Consider the following 12,147-nt stretch of genomic DNA (forward strand, 5'->3'; position numbering starts at 1 on the left):
AGGAGGATGGTCAGGTGGGTGGGTTTCTCTGGGTTGTAGAATTGGTGTTGGGGGAATAGAGTCTAACTGGTGGTGACAGTGGGGGTGGTGCAGTCTGGAGGCAGATTTCTCACCTGCTGGCTGACTACTGGGGATTGCAGCTTGCTAGTTTTATTAATGTTAATATTTTAATTTGGATAAGATACAAATTTTTTATATTCAGCCAGAGAAATGTATTTTATGTCATATCTATGGTAGGTTCTGTATATTGCAAGCTGAAGATTATTTGTATTGGTTGTATCGTCCTATGTCTGAGTTGCTCCTTAGTCTATTTTGTTTAACCATTTATTTTTCTCACACAGGGTATATCACGGAAGGATTCTTGGCAGTACAGTACGCCTTGGATGCGAGCATTATGTTGTATCATGAAAACAGTGCTGGGAAAAAGCTATTTGATGAAATTAATGTTCTCATACAGAGATTTCCATACCCAGTTCATCCTTATGATAAATTACTTTGGATCTCCAGTCCTTTCTTTCCCTTGATGTTCATACTTATGTTCTCTTCCATCGTACTTTCCATCATACGATCCATTGTGTTTGAAAAGGAGAAAAGATTGAAGGTAATATGGCTTACTTTTTGATAGTCAGTGTAAAAAAGCACATATGCGTGTATGTATTATACACACACAGGCTGTGGGTATTTTTGGAAAGTTAATTACTGTATTGTAAATATTCAGCATTTATGGATAGTGCTTATACCCCAGCAAAGCAACAAGAGACACAAATATAAAAGAGTGAGTCCTGATGGTACCAACTTCACAAGCTAGAAGAGTTTCAAAGACAAACTTTAACAAGGAAACAGCAAAGAAGAAAACTGAAGTTGAGGAGGACAAAAAAATATTACTAGATGAACTTGAAGTTTTTTATACTTAGAGTAGCAATGAATTTCAAATACAGCCCACTTCAGGGATAAATTAACCTAAGTCCTAATACTATTGGTCCATTAACTGATACACGATTAATAAAAAATCAGAGACCGAAATTAGCGTTCAATCTGAAGATCCAAAAAGCAACCACTGGCTCTTACCTTGACCTCAATCCGAAATGGCAATCTCAGCCTGAGACTATACCTGAGAGCTGTTTCTCCCATTTTATAATCCTCTCTAGAGCTGGGATTAAATTCATGCACCACCCTGTTTCTATGGCAAACTAGTGTGGCTACTGGGATTAAATGTGTGTGTTACCACTGCCTATAGGGTCTGTAGGGCTGAGCAGTGGGGCTGTTTTACTATCTGATCTGATCTTCAGGCAAGCTTTATTTATTTATTAAAATACAAGTAAAATGCCACTACAATTAGCACCAATATTCATTTTCTTTCACAATGTTCATGTTTTCAACAACAACAAAAAAGTTACTAAACAAATGAAAAAGCAACAAATAGTAAAACAATCCAAAGAAACAAATTGATCATCAGTAGTAGACTTAGGAAAGACACAGATGTTGGACATAGACAGGGAAAATTTCACAAAGCACACCCATAGATGAAGAGTCACATTCAATCAAATGACTGCTGAGACAGAATCAGTTCTTTCCCAGAGAGATACCTCCTGCAAGGTTATCTAGTCCCTTGTGTTCTGCCCTAGACATGTGTGCATCTGAGAAACAACTGAATGGACTCAGGAGGGCACGTGTGTGTGTGTGTGTGTGTGTGTGTGTGTGTGTGTGTGTGTGTGTGTGCATACGTGTACTTGCATGGCAACAGTAATTAAAGAAGTAGTCAGGAATTTGGGGGTTGGGCACATTAGGAGCTGAAGGGGGGAAGAAAGGGGATGAAAATGATGCAAATACAGTAATCATATGGAATTCTCAAAAAATTTAAAAATGCATAGATGATGGAAACTGTTTAATATTCTAAAGACTGCAAGTATTGAATTATCTAAAATTCTTGGGGTTTGTGGGTATTTTTCACATTTTTAGTGTATATGCCATCCACATGTGTCATGGCATCTATAAAGGTCTGCAGACAGTTTGCAAGAGTGAATTCTCTCTACTACGTGCTCATTAGGGATCATATTCAGTTGTTAGGCTTGTCAGGCATAGCGACAAGCCCCTTTGCCTGCTGAGCCATCTCTGCAGCCTGGGAATTTTTTTTACAGCAATCTTAATTTCTGAGTTTCACTGGAATCATGGAGTTCATATGTAGTTGTAATTAAACATGTGCACTATTGCAGTGTAGTAAAGATGGACATGATCAAATACACTATATAACTGAATGAAAATAGCCTATGTGTTTTCGTAAGTGAAATTTTCAAAAGAAAACATCCTAACAGTACTTAGGAATGCTTTTAACAGGCTTATCCATAGATAAACAAAATGAGGAAAGAACTAGAAAAAGTGATCTCAAGACAGGTGAGATTACAAAAAACTGAAATGTAGAGAGAAAAATGTAAAATTCCAGACAAAATCACCCAAAAAGTATAGAACAGTATCAAATGACGTAACACATGTAATTGGATTCCAAAAAAAAAAAATGAGAAGAGAAAAGAAATTAAAATACTGGAGGAATTTTTCAAAATTAATAACATTAAAATGCAGATACAAAAAGCTCAGAGAATTCAAAGATAAATATTGCATGAACATGTGTTGCACACACCTGTGCATACACACACACACACACACACTGGCTCATTATAATCAAATTGCTAAAAACTAAAAGCACAGAAAAAAACTCAAAAGCAAATAGCAGTAGGGAAAAAGATACATAGATACCTGGAAATGAAGCTTTTATAGGGGTGATTTATCTTCTTTTTCCCTCAGCCATTTATTTTTAATTTTTTATTTAAATAACTTTTTTCATTTATTTTACATAGTGCTTGGTGATTTAATGTGAAAGCCAGTGAAATGATTCATTAGCTAAAAGAGTTTACACCACAAGCCTGGAGACCTGGATTCAATCTTCAGATCCCACAGTGGAAGGACAGAACCTGCTCAATGGGGTGTTTCCCATGACTGCTGTTAGTGCTCTTGGGGACTTGCTTAGTTAATCTACAGCCCTTGGGAGCATTGTCATTCCAAGTAACAGCTTTACTCAAACCACACAAACACAATTTTTTACTTATAAAAGGAGAAGGGTATATGAGAAATAAACGCTATTAAGGATGTGTGAAAAGCCCATAAAATAAATTTTAAAGGAATAATTGGAATTTTTTTATTTTGTAAACTCCAGATGTAAAATTGAAAAATACCTCTGAACTCAGAAAAATATATATGCATATATATTTTTAAAGAAAAACGTTGACCTTCCTTACTGTATAATTTTGATAGACTTCTAAGCCTTGATTTTTTTCTCATTCTTAAAATAGAGATAATATTGACCATTTTTATAGCCTTTGTAGTAAAAAATTCAAATAATGATGTGTGAAAGCATCCTGAATTCCAGACATTTAAAATGCTTAGTTTATGTTGCCTATTCTACAGGAATACCAGCTCATAATTGGACTTAAAAATTGGATCATCTGGGCTGGCTATTTCTTCACGTTCTTCCCTTTATATGTCATCATCATACTTTTGATATGTGCATTACTCTTTGTCCAGGCAAGTATCTAGTGTCACGCTGTACAACAGACAAAATTAATCACATATGTGATATTGAAACTGCCTATTAATGCTTTTCCTTAACATAAGAAGAAGCAGGTAACATTCTTTTAAATGTTTAACTCAACTATTTACAAAATATTATTTTACAATGTAACTATTTCTAAAATAATGTTATATTCTTACTTTTTATTTTTTCCAAAATCTAGTGTTTTGTGTTACTGTGCATTCCAATTCTGACATTAAGTTTAAATAGAAAATACATAATCTATTTTAACAATGTTGTAGTTTTATTTAAATTTAAGATATCTTTTGAAGAGTAAAATTGAGTTCCATAGTCATCCCAGCTCTATTTCAAGTGTTCTATAAGTGCACATGGCAAATGACTACTCCAACAAGCAGGTGAGTTTGGATGGGTTGAATCTACCACACAGTCCAGTAAAAGACGAGATACACTGTGGACTTACTGTTTCCAGGTTTGCAGTAGAATAAAATGGTTTTTTGTTTGGTTGGTTGTTTCTTTTGTTTCTTTTTTTCTGATCCTTCTAGAAAACTCAGATGCTGCTGAGTCTCTTGGCAAATCTTAACTTCCTGTCTTTTGAGTCTCACCAGATGAGTGGGGTGATGTATTTCATTAGGGGCCATACTTTTGTTTCTTTCCTTGTGTTTACGTGACACTAGTTATAGTCTTACCTGATCTGATGTCATGATTGTTTTATTGTAGATTGCAAAGGAGCCAGTCTTGCGGTACAGTGACTCTAGTTTCATCTTTGTCTTTCTTACATGTTATGCCATCGCGTCTATATGCTTTGCCTTTATGGTTAGCACTCTCTTCAATAAAAGTAAGTCTGTATTTGCAGTTCTCTCTGGCTAACTAGAAACACTGCCTTGCATTCTAACATACAAAGGGAATTATACATGAAACAATTTGACAGGAGTTAGAGAAAACATTAAGAATAAATGTGCTCCAGTGTACATATAAAGAAGATATAAAATGGTGACATTAGAACTAAACAGTGCTTCCTATAGAAGTTTATTTAAATTGCTACTGAAAGCGAGCACTTGCCATATGGCAAGACTCTAGGAAGTGGTTCTTCATGAAAACTCACTTAAGAATAATAGGTGTCTTCAAATCACACCTACATGGTCAAAGTAGACATTCTGTAGAAATATATTTAAATAACTCACAGGAAATGAAAGGAAGTATAGGTATTAAGATAGTATATCTAGTGGCAGAAGAATCAAAATAGTGACAGACTTAAATTCACTATATCAGTAATACCTTAAGTGTTAATCCTCTGAATACCAAAATTATAAAACATAGCCTTGATGGAGTATCACTGTGCCTAACATGTTTATTTAGGATATGATTTTTTAAAACTTTGTTGAAACGTTTATCTAATTATTCTTTATCGATTAAAAATTGACAGAAAGTGAATGATCAGAGAAGCTGTGGAGAAGTCACCAGTGACCTCCTAGCTCTTCTGTTCTTTCTTCCAAAAGGAATGAGATCCTCTCTGTGCCATGCCTTACTCCTTTCCCTTTCCTCCAAAAACTCTGTGGTTAATTTTGGTCACCTTCTGATTCAAATCAGACTTTATTATCAATAAAAAACAACTTATACCATGCTCCCCCTTTGTCTAAACAAAAAGGGAAGGTTTTTAACTCTGACATAGTAAAACTATATTCAATAAGTACATTCACTGTATACAAATATATATGGTAAAAATCACATTAACTACTGTTCAGTCCATTTGCCTTTGGTAAATTCAGAGAAAATACTGCATTATCTATCCTATCTTGGTGAGTGCAAAATGTTGTACCTAATTCATTTTCTATCCTAACTTATATTACCAACCCAGAACTATCTTTTCTGTCTCTCAAACTTATACATTTTGCACCTTTTTGTGAGTTTCTTTTCTGAATTTGGTAATAAGAAAAACTATAAATATCTAGTCTTCAACTCCATCAGAGACCTGAGAAAGATATATTACCTAAGTAAATGGGAAGTGCAAAGCAAACAACTTCCAAAACTAAAAAATGACAGAAATAGCTGGCTGCCTGGACAGTCACCCATCTACAAAGTTGGGGCATCCATATTTAGCCTACAGGCCTACAACAACTGACAGACCTTTCTGTGAAGCAGGAATTTTGAAGGACTGTCCTACCTTGTCTTAGCAAAGTTACACAGTTGTTTCTTTTGTGTCCTGCTTGTCCAACCTGAAAAACATATTGTCTGCATTTGAAGCAAGGAAAATGTCTTGCCCCATAGTTAGCTTTTCCCACAAGGAAGTAAATTCCATATGGAATTTCTTTTGTGCCTATCATCTTCTCTGAAGTATATTAGTGCTTCCAGGAGCAGACAAGTCTTATTGTCATTAAAAAAGAACCTTATATTTTTTAAAACATCTTAAAAGCCATATTCTGTAGATTTCTGAAGTATTTGAAGATGGCCCATCTCTCTAAAAAACATAGGTCTTGAAAACATACCTAAAATGACTACAAGTTTGATTGTGACTAACTACTAACCTGCAATTCTTTATTATTCTAAATAGTTTGTGATAATAACTTTCAAGGACTAGAAATTTACATTACATTCTTAAATGAGCAGCAAAGGAAAATGAAATTGTATATTTAATCAATGAAACCTGTACAATTTGCCCCTGGGAGGAGGTTATTTTCTGTTGGGTGAGTGCAAGTGAACTTGGTCAACTTGGATACTCTGCGTGTAGCTTTATTTGAGTCCTCTCTTTGTCCTCTTGTTGGAGCTATTGCCAGCTGCATGTCTAGTTTTGGGTGCAAATATAATCAGCAAGCCATACTTCTTGTCCCTCCCTCCCCAGTACTTCCATTTATTTCTGTAGCAGCAGTGTACACTGACTCTCCTGTATATTGCCTTTTTGCTGGAAAATGTATGTTGAATAAAATTTTCTATAGAAATTATAAAAAAGAAATATATGCACAGTAAGTTCTAACAAAAATAACCTTAAATTTGTATCAATATGTAAAAATAGAATAGAAGCATATACAGTATAACAAAAATACCTCAAATTTGTATCATTATACAAAAAAACCATACCAATTTAAAATATTTAAGACTAGTAGTTAAACTACTTTGGGTTTAAAAGTAGATTCAATAATCTTCCCCTTTATCCTATCATTTCTGTATCCCCTTTGTTCTCTTCAGAATGCAGTCCCTGAATCTATTCTTTGTTCAGCTTTTTTCCTGACCATTCCCAATAACAACTGGTAACCAACTCCCACCCAAACGATAACAAATATTCATAGCCCACTGAATGACCAAAAACTACCCACCCCACCTCTTGGGAATGTGGGTGTTGTGTTCATAAAATTACTTCCTGCTGTCTGGGGGTGTCAGCATCTCTAGGGGAACCTAAGAAAATTGAAATAATAATCAAGTCCTGAGAGAGCTAGCTGTATCATTTGTTGTCATTCCCTGTGTAATGGGAAAGTGTGGGACTTATCTGAAGTCCTGGCTGGAGTAGTGCATAAGGCTGGACCACCTCAGCTAGCCACCTTGAAACTGGCCTAAGCAGTTTGTGTTACTTCTTTCAGGTAGTGGAATTTGGTTATACAAAGAACAAGTGGGACATTTCCTTATAATTTCTTTGGCTTGTTATCAAGTGATGGAAAAATGTTTTTGAAAGCGCTTGCTATTGAAATGGTGTTTCTTATGAAATTCTAAGGCTTCTAGCATATTTCCTACCAATAACTGATAAATTTCATCATTACCTTGTGCTAGAGGGCCTGCTAGGCCCATGTGGTGTCTGATATGTATTATATATAAGACAATTTCTATTTCTGATTTCTTATAATTGATTAAATAACAAAGTTAATTCTGCATCATCTGGAATAAGTTCAACAGTTTCAATATATAAAACAACTCTTTCTGCATATGGAGAGTAAGTAACTATATGAGGAGGTTTTGAAAATCTAATAATACCCTGAGAAGAGCATAAAATTCTGACTTTTGAACAGATTCATAAAGACTCTGAACCATTTTGCTTTAATCTGCAATCTTTTAAATCAATCACTATAATAAATCATCCTTTGGATAATAGAGAAGGCAAGGGAAGTCCAGACTGTAAAGAGCCCATTGACTGAATCACCTTAATAACAGTTCTTAAATCTGTTACTATTCTCCATTTTTCAGATTTATTTTTAATGACAAATACAGGAAAATTATAAAGACTGTTTGATTCATTGATATTTTTGAGCCTTTAACTGTTCCTGAACCAGCTGTTCTAGTGCTTTTAATTTTTATGATGTCAAAAGTCATTATTCCAACTAGACAGGTTTGTCAATTAGCCATTTTAAAGGTAGGGTTATTGCTACCTCTGAAAGATCAGCAGCTATTGTGTCCTGTTTATGTACAACCTGAATGATTGGTGACTATTTTTATACTATCTTTTAATATTTTTTTCCAGAAATATATGTTAGCTTATTGTTTGTTTCTGAGATTGGAGTAATGTTAATCTGGATATTCCATTGCTGTCACAATTCACATCCCCATAAATTCATTGCTATGTTAGCCGCAGATGGCTTTAATTTTTCTCTCTGTCCTTCTAGCCCTATACATTTGACCCATCTTACACTCCATTTTACATGAGATAAAGTTCCCTGAAAGCTTAACATTGATCTCACTAAGAGGCCAATTTGGATGCCAAGACTTTAGTGCAATTATTGTTACATCTGCCCCTGTGTCTACCAAACCCTCAATTACAATGCCATTTATTTGTATTTTTAACTTTGGTCTTTGATCATTTATAGAAGTTTACCAAAATATTTACTTTATGGCTTCTTCTGATATTTTATCTTCTAAAACTGTTCTGTCATCCAGAACAGTATGGTTTTTCATAACAGGTATTAAGTCTTTTAATTGCTCTGTGGAGGAGTTTCCCCAATGCTGACAGGTAATGACTGAACCAAATTTGATATGGGGGCCTACTAGAGGCCCCCTTTGGAATTTCCCAATGGCAAAGGATTGCATTGTCTGTGCCATGTTGATCTGCATTTGTTAGTCCAGTGTTAGCCTTTGCCACACCTGCATATTCCAGAAGACTAGAGTCTTCTGTTTGGATTCTTTCTAGAAAAAAAAACAACATTGTTCCTAGGAATACCTTGTCTACAATCCCTTTTAAGATGGCCTGGTTTACCATAAAACATCTAACCTTTTGATTTTTCTTAAAATTCTTAGACGTCATTTCTATTATCTATGTATCATAAGCATAAGATCCAATACCAGCTGTATTTCTAATCCTTTCATCTATGAGTGCTAATTTTTCTTTTAAAGGCCAGATCACCCTTTTATATTCTGAGTTATTATTTCCAAAAGCCAAAGATTCAATTATTATTCATCTGATTTCTAAATCTGATATCATTCTATTACAACTGAAGTCAATCTTTGTTAAAAGACAAAACAAAACAGTGAGGTCTTTTGGGCCTTGTATAATTTTAGTGAATGGCTCAGTCCTCATTTCTGATTATTCAATCTTATCTTAAGCATTCAGAGCTGCTGTATGCCATAGGGCCAAGGTGTCAACTATTCCTTTTAGGTCTCGGGCTCCATCTGGTGCAGACCCATGTAGGTCCTGTGCATACTGCCTCAGTCTGTGTGTTTATTGTGTGTCGATCATGTTGATTGAGAGGGCATTGTTTTCTTGGTGTCTTCCATCCCCTATGGCTCCTACACTCTTTCTCCTTCCTCTTCCACAGGGTTTCCTGAGCCCTGAGAGGAAGGATTTGATAGATATATCCCATTTAGGGCTGAGTTCAAAGGTCTCTCATTCTTTGCAAAATGTTTGGCTGTGGGTCTCTGCATTTGTTCCTCCCAGAAACAGGAGGAAGCTTCTCTGATTATGACAGTACAGAATGTCATTAAAAGTCATTATAATGCTACTTTTTTTAGAACAGTAATGTTTGGTTTTCCCTTGGATCCCCCTGGCCTCAGATTCTTGGTCACCCAGTGTCAAGTATTGTTTCCATCTCCTGGAGTGAGCCTTAAGTCACGTCAGATATTGGTTGGTTACTCCCACAAGCTTTGTGTCACCATTGCACTAGCATATTTGCATTCAGGACACCATTGCAGATGAAAGGGCTTTTACATTTCTCCTTTGGCAACCTGTAGAGTATCTTCCTGTATCAAAGACACTAGCATGTAGGGGTGAAGGCACTGTGGAGGCACCAGCTCGACTTCTGCTGTTCAGTGGGTTGTGTAGGTATTGTCTTCAGTCATGGGGCCTTGCTGTCAGTTTATAGAGAAAAACCTATGATCTTGGAACAGCCTGGGTTGTTTGAGGGTTCTTATGGGACCCCTTTAGGCAATAACTCAATTAGATGTAATCCAATCCTGGCACTGGAAGCTTTGTTTGGTAACAAAAGATGTCCTCCCATTATTTGAGGATTTCATTTAGTATACATTTTAGGAAGCTTCCATTGAATTAAGTTTTCATGCTACCCCTCAAATGGCCCTTAATTTTAGCTGTCTTTCCTCATATTCCCTCCTTCCTCCCATTACCCCTTTCCACTTGATCCTCCCATTACAGTCCCCCACCCCGCAGCCCGTAGTAGCTATTCTATTTCCCTTTACTAAAGAGATCTATCTGTAACCTCTACTTCCTTACTCTATACCTTACTTCTGTTATTCTGTGGATTTAGTTGCTTATCAATGACTTATTAGCTAACATCTACATAAAAACAAATACATACCATTTTTGACTTTCTGGATCTGAGTTTCCTCACTCAGGATGGTATTTTCTAATTCCTTCTGTTTATCTGCAAATTTCATTTTTAATGGCTGAAAGTAATACTCCTTCATGTGAATGTACCACAATTTCTTAATCCATTCATCTGTTGAGGGACATCTAGGCTGTTTCCAGTTTATGAATAGAGCAACAATGAACATGGTTGAGCAAGTGTCCTCATGATATATCTTTTGGGTATATGCCTTGAGTAGTACAGCTGAATCTTGAGGTAAATATATTCCCAGGTTTTTGAGGAACTGCTGTACTGATTTCCATAGTGTCTGTACAAGCTTGCACTCCCACCAGCAATGGAGGAGTGTTCCCCTACTTCACATCCTTGCTAACATGAGCTGTCACTTGTGTTATTGATCTTAGCCATTTTGACAGGTTTAAGATGTAATCACAATCAATTCCCTGAGGGCTATAGATGTTGAATATTATTTGAACATTATTTGAAGTGTTTCTGAGCTATTTTGAGGTTACTCTTTTGAGAATTATATTTAGATTTGTACCCCATTTTTTATCAGGTTATTTTCTTGATGTTTAGTTTTTTGAGTTCTTTGTTTATTTTGGATAGTCGCTATCAATGGTATGTGTAGTTGGTAAAAATCTTTTTCCATTTTGTAGGCTACTGCTTTGTCTAAATTGATGTTAGAAAGTAGTGTCTTGCGGTTTTATTGGGTTTTCCATTACTTTCTTCATAACACTGATTTTATGTCTATTAATATTTTGATGAGAATTTATTTCTCTTTTATTTTAATTCTTCTCTCCTTCACTACATCCTGATCAGTTTCCCCTCCCTCCACTTCTCTCAGTTTTCCTCTACCTCCTCTCTCCCCCAAACACACACCTCCCCCTCCATTTCTCTTCAGAAAAGAGCAGGTTCAACATAACAAAATCCCATGTTTATGGGCTTAACAACATCCAGTATTTAGCAGTTATCTGTTATCTACATGTTCAGTTATTCTGTCTTGTTTTATAGGTAAGACTGGAAACAGTAAATTTTTGGAAACAATCTTATTAATATTCAACATCGTTAGTACTCTGTTGTAGTATTAAAAAGGTAATTGCAATTTCTTATTTGAAGCTCATGTAGCTGCTTCTGCTGGAAACCTCCTGTTTTTTGCCAGTTTCTTTCCCTATAACTTCATCTCTGAAAACTATGGAATGTTGGACCTTAGTACCAAGGTGACTGCCTGTCTGAGCGCAAATGTTGCATTAGCACTGGGGATTAATCTTTTAATCAAATTGGAAATAAAAGGTGAGTATTGGTATTTACTGATTTAATTCTTAGGAAACTAGGTACACAGAAAATAAGAAGGTAGGAAAATGTTATATTTTCCCAAAATTTGTTTATTATATAGGTGGTTATGTAAAATATGAGAAATCTAAAGCTCCCACACCCAGATATAAAGTTATTGGCAGTTAATAGACAAAGGGAAAATATCAGTTTTCTTCAGCACTATAGCCCATGATAAGTTGCCCAAGCTTGATGGTGCCCTACACACATGCATGTATGGATAGCACTAATTGGATTCAGGGGTTATAAAAGAAAAGGCTTATGGTTCTTCCTATAAAATTGAGAAAGGGATAGGGGGGAAGTCAGGATGAGTGAGTTAGAGTGAGGCACAAGGGGTAGATATATCCTAAATGTATGTATTTGTGTATGAAATTACCAATGAACAAAAGTTTTTAAAGAAAAGAAAAATCTAAAGTTCAAATTGTCCCATCTCCTTTTTCTGTGAACTTACACTGTCAAATAAATCTTTTAAGAACTTTTATTATTTTTATTCTCTAAAAAAAAAAC

At 35.5% G+C, this 12,147-nt stretch overlaps 1 protein-coding gene across 1 annotated transcript in view; it reads left to right on the forward strand.

Moving 5' to 3' along the window:
- Positions 1–12,147, forward strand: part of LOC142851324 (phospholipid-transporting ATPase ABCA3-like) — a 123,914-nt gene that overhangs the window by 24,085 nt on the left and 87,682 nt on the right. Inside the window, exons 5-8 of the mRNA XM_075975192.1 lie at positions 342–601; positions 3,460–3,570; positions 4,301–4,418; positions 11,428–11,601. Coding sequence (XP_075831307.1) covers positions 342–601; positions 3,460–3,570; positions 4,301–4,418; positions 11,428–11,601 — 663 coding nt within the window. The remainder of the gene's footprint in view (positions 1–341; positions 602–3,459; positions 3,571–4,300; positions 4,419–11,427; positions 11,602–12,147) is intronic.

Source organism: Microtus pennsylvanicus, chromosome 5, assembly GCF_037038515.1.
Source record: "Microtus pennsylvanicus isolate mMicPen1 chromosome 5, mMicPen1.hap1, whole genome shotgun sequence".
In the NCBI taxonomy this organism is placed as follows: Eukaryota; Metazoa; Chordata; class Mammalia; order Rodentia; family Cricetidae; genus Microtus; species Microtus pennsylvanicus.